The sequence below is a fragment of the Haematobia irritans genome, chromosome 3 (assembly GCF_050003625.1).
Source record: "Haematobia irritans isolate KBUSLIRL chromosome 3, ASM5000362v1, whole genome shotgun sequence".
Classification (NCBI taxonomy): domain Eukaryota; kingdom Metazoa; phylum Arthropoda; class Insecta; order Diptera; family Muscidae; genus Haematobia; species Haematobia irritans.
The window spans coordinates 21,193,780-21,199,180 of record NC_134399.1 but is presented as its reverse complement, the minus strand read 5'-3'; the positions used below and the strand labels follow the sequence as shown (position 1 = coordinate 21,199,180).

General features: G+C 35.1%; 1 protein-coding gene across 1 annotated transcript; it reads left to right on the top strand.

Annotated features, from left to right (window-relative positions):
• Window positions 1-2,465: 2,465 nt before the first annotated feature.
• On the top strand, window positions 2,466-4,118 carry LOC142228840 (uncharacterized). The gene has a single exon (XM_075299359.1). It carries the CDS (start codon window positions 2,586-2,588, stop codon window positions 3,771-3,773), a length of 1,188 nt encoding a protein of 395 aa, XP_075155474.1. The 5' UTR covers window positions 2,466-2,585; the 3' UTR covers window positions 3,774-4,118.
• The last annotated feature ends 1,283 nt before the right edge of the window (window positions 4,119-5,401 follow it).

Below are 5,401 nucleotides of genomic sequence, written 5' to 3'. Positions count from 1 at the left end.
AGTCAGTTGAAATTTGGTACATTGTGCTAGTATAAGGCCGTTAACAACCATGCCTAACTAGGTCCACACCGGTCTATAGCCCTCAGATAAATCGATCCCCAATCACACAAAAATTGGTCCATATCAAGTTCATTTTTGTATATAGCCCCTATATAAGCGACCCCCATATTTCAATTCTGGCTCTCTACCACGTATGGACTAACTCACAATTTAGAAAACGATGTTAAGAAGTTTTAAGATACCACAGGCCAAGTAATTCGATTGTGGATGACAGTCCTTCGCAGAAGTTTCTACGCAATCCATGGTGGAGAGTACATAAGATTCGGCCTGGCCAAACTTACGGCCGTATATACTTGTTTTTCTTCTTCTAATATATACCACGTATGACTAACTTACAATTTAGAGGACGATGTTAGGAAGTTTTAAGATGACAAGGTCATCGGCAAGTATTACCACAACCCAAGTAATTCGGTTGTGGATGACAGTCTTTAGTAGAAGTTTCTACTCAATCCATGGTGGAGGGTACATGAGATTCGGCCTGGTCGAACTTACGGCCGTATATACTTGTTTTTTTTTTCAACTCATTAATTCTTTTAGTTTTGTAATTAAGCTGGATGTTTGTTGATATATGTTCCGACGCCTGTATAGTTTTTTACTTTTACACTTTTATTCAGACCTCCAGCTTAATTACAAAACGAAAAGAAATAAGAATTTGAACAAAATTTTTTAATTATTACCAATTTCTTATAGCAGAGCCTATTTCTTCATTTTTTTTCATAAAGGAAATTTAATTTAAATTGGGGATTTTTGGAACAAAAGCATGCCAATTTGGGGAAAAAGAACCAGAAAAATACTGGCAACTCTATTCATTTACGACATTTCTTACTTTTGAATAATAAAATTAAAAAAATTTCGTTTTACTTTATTGCATTGAATATAAGCCACCCTGTATGTCGGGCTTTATAAAAATTTGATTCGATATTTCCAATTTCAACCACGTTCGTTCTCGTGCCAAAAAAGCACTCTGTACCAAATTTCATCAAAATCGGTAAATAATTGCCACCGGAAACTTGCGCAAAAAAATGCATGGTCAGACGAACGGGAACCAAGGGGAATATCGGCTCTGGAGCTGATTCTGAGTCTATCGGTACATATTATATGGGGTCTAAAACCAATATTTCTGGTAGGCACATTTTTATGCAGGTTAAAGTTATTATACCCTGACCACTATGTGGTTTTGGGCATAAAAGTATAGTTTTTTCATAACAAGCATTTATGAAATGAACTATTATGTAAAAGTTAATCTATTTTATGGAAAAATACATAACTTTATAAAACTATTTAAATTCATGTACACGTTAACATTTTATTATTATAACACCATTCCATGAAAGAAAGTATCAAAAATGCAGCATATAGGCCTATAATTAGACATCGAGCGATATAAAACGATCTCCGGACATCTGTGGAGTTCTGGCGACTGTTTGTTGCTAAGGCGATTTGCTTTCTAATATTTTTTGTGACACTAATAATGCACAGAATTTGTCACATTGTGTGACACCCGGTATATAAGATTTTAAAATCTCAAAAATGTTACGGGCATCACCCAGGGAATTAGCGATGATGAAAACAATTTTTTGGGGTCTGTCATGGACTGTGATTGCTAACATTTACACCACGGTGACTTTGTCCCCAGAATTAAAATGCGTATCATTAAGTGTTTTGTGGCAAAAAAAAAATATGTGTGAAAAGGGCCCTAATGAAGTCATCCTATGGAATCTAAAAAATCCAAAAAAATTGTTTACATTTTATATTCCACGCTTTGGATTAAATTTTATTCGAAACAAACGATTAGACCCCATTGCTTTCGAACTCCTGTTGCGTTCGCTTTTTAAGAAAGCCCTTAAATCCTAGAGATTAAAGCACACATACACACAATCAATGTGTGTTTATTCAAAATAGCTCATCTTCATATACCTGCTAAGGAAATAACAAGACATTTGCCACAGTGTAATAATGAGCACCCATGCAGAGAGGATTATGGTTGAGGCGGAGAAAGAGAGCACGAGACAAACCAGTTGGTTTATGATATGAAAGCCGCAACAAGCTGCCTCCTTTGATGGTGGTGGTAGACATTGTTTGGCTGTTTCATGGGCTACAAAGCAACAGGATAGAGAAACCAAAGGAGAGTATTATTCAATATAGGGAAAATGTTGAGAGAGGGCAACGTGGTAATGTAGAGCATCTCTAGGAGAGTAATGATATAATTTTAGCTAACAATAGCCAACCAGGTAAGGAACTGAATGAAGTAACGGTTTAACTACCCCCTAATCATTGAGGGTTGTAGAGAACATTGCATGACTTTCGTTGAGTAGGAATTTCATGACAGGAGTTCGACTTTCTCAGAGTATAAAAGGCTGAGTGAGAGAGTTTTTAAATCAGTTTGTCAGCAATAGCGATTCAGAACACATCGTTCGGAAATAAATTTCTTTGGAAAAAAATTTCCTTTCGATACGGATTAAGCAAAAACGTGCAAATTTATTAGAAAACCAAACACGCCGAGACAAAAGAAAAATTTTAGCAAAATGTTAAAGTGGACAGCGTCAGCTAGCAAAACCGCACAGGATACTCCAATCACTCAGCGTGTTATGGGAGCAGCGGCAGCAACAAACAATGGAAGGACACCACGTTTGACGGCAGAAAAAAGGCGCAAACGTAGGGCCACAATAGCCAATAAGGAAAATATACCCATAGTCACATCAACACCTATGGTTAATAGGACCAGAAATAGTCCTTTGGTGATGGCTCCATTTGCGGATATTTTAAATGTAACACCCGAAGCTCCAGCCTCAACACGTACTCCCGAAAGGAGACGCGTATCCATACAAGCCATACCAGTTTCGAATAATGCCACCACTACCACAAGACGGCATTCTTCTGTAGGATTTGCCATACAAACGGCCATACCCCAATATGCCACTACCTTACCAAAATTCGAAGAGGAGTATTCACCCAATACCATGTTGCCCACAGGCCAACAATTAGCTTTACGCGGAATTTTGCCAGATCCATTTATGGGAAATCGCCGGTATTTCGCCACCCCTGAAGTTGCAGAACAGGAAGTAAAAACCCTCTCCTCATTGCCAAAGAAACGTAAATTGGAAATGGATTTCATAGCCATAGCCCAAGAGGAAAGTGTAGATGCCAAAGAGGAAACCAAGAAGGAAATGAATAATACCGGTGTGGTATCCAATCGTATGGGTGACCAAACTTTGGATAATCTCATTGATGCCATATTGGATTCAGCCCGTAAAGATGAAAAGAAAAAGAAGCCACGCAAATCATTCAATTTGAGAAGACGGACTCTGCTAAAGAACCAAGTGGATACTGTTAACGAATTGATTTTATCTCCCTCCTATGCTGCTGGTGATGATCCTTGCAGTGATTTAAGTTTCTTGGGATGTGAACCCATTTCGAGTAAAGGCATTGGTAAAATTGTGACACCCAAACCAGCTTCACCCATATTCCAAGTGACTCCCCAGCCGGCCACACCAAATCCTGGTACTCCATTAACAGCCAGACAACTTTTGCAATTGCCCACTCCTGCTCTGCATAACAAACAGGATTCCTTTAATTTGGCAACACCAGTAAGGCCCAATCTAAAGCGTAGATCCGAATCGAAATCCTGTCAAAATTCCAGTGCCAAAAAATACAAAGTGGATTCACGAAATTATTTTGAAATTGGTTTGGCCTTGCCTTCAATTTATGTTTGACAACCTTGAGATGGATGCTTCAACCAAATACCAAATAATTACAAAACCAAAAACGCTTATCTAACGAATTTATAGATGTTCTCAAACATCGCACCAAAAACAAAATTTTGTTACAAAAGTTACCAAATTTTTTGTTGTTGACAAACGTGGGGGAATTGCTCTCATATTACGCTTATAGTTTTTAAGTTTTTTTTTTTATTTTAATTATGTAAATTTTTTTATTTGTATAAATATTATTAAATTTTTAGCTTTTAAGTGTTATAAATTAGTTGAGTTGAAAAAAATTACGCTTATCTCTCAAGAAAAAGAAGAAGAAGAAGAAGTTTCTTCTGTATAGGATGTTATGTAGTTCGTTGTTCACATTTGTCTCGTTTTCTTCTTTGCTCTTTATTCCTTCACCTTTTATTGTATTGTATTTAAGTTTTCTATTATTAAATATTTATTTATGTTTGAAAATGTTTCTTATTCTATTTCTCATTTTTTCGACATATTTTGTTTATTTATAAAAAATAAAAAAAATTTAAAAAAAAAAAATATTTGTGAGTTTTTATGGTATGGGAAATTAAAGGGAATTCGAGAAGTGCCTGAAATTCAATATGGTTTAATTTTGGGCTCATCAAATATTTCAGAATTTTGGAAAGTGGAAAATTCAAATTATAATAACGACTCAGAATCAAAATAGTCTAAGTTTGACCTAATCAAATATTTCGAAATTTTGAAAATGGAAAATAAAAAATTAAAAACTGAAAAAATTAATTTTCACAACTTATAAATGTTAACAAAATATTTTTTCTATAAATTTATAATAGTTGAATTAGTTATCTCGACTGTTAAAATCTTCCCTCTCAAATGTTTTATGATCGAAATTAAAAATGTTTTTAAAAAATATGTACACTGAAAAAAAGCATGGTCGGCTCCAAAGATTTTGTCTGCACACTAATGAATTTGGTATTGATTCCCAGCCAAAAAAGCGGAGAATTGAAGCAAGGACACATTTCAGATACAATTCTCTTTTAAATTTGAGTTTGGCGTAATTGATTCGAGTAAACAAATTTTAATTTATCAATTTTTCCAACGTTTTTCTTCAGTTGCTATCAAAGTCCATTACAAAAATTAACAAGTATATACAGCAGTAAGTTCGGCCGGGCCGAATCTTAAATATCCACCACCATGAACCAAATATTAGGGTTTCCTTTGAAATTTCAGGAGGGCTTGAGGACACTTCCCGAAGATAAATTTAAAGATTTCACCTATGAGGACTATATCAGATTCTGGATTTATAAGAACCATTTTTGTTTGAGTTTTACAGAAATCATTAACATCTCTTGTAAGTGTGTAAGAAAATTTAAAATAACGTCTTGATTTGAAATCTTAAATCTGTAGATTTTCACCCAAGAAGTAAAATCTGGAAATTTTACATTGAGAAGCAATTTTCATGATCAGTGCGACTTCTATACCCTCAAGAAATGAAGTCGGTCTATATGGAGGCATTACCAAATGGACCGATAAAAACTTAATCCGATACACGTTTTTGTGAGCCTAAAATACCAGAATATTTACAATTTCAGGCAAATCAGATAAAAACTACAGTTTATAGAAACCCAAGGAGGTAAATCGGGAGATCGTTA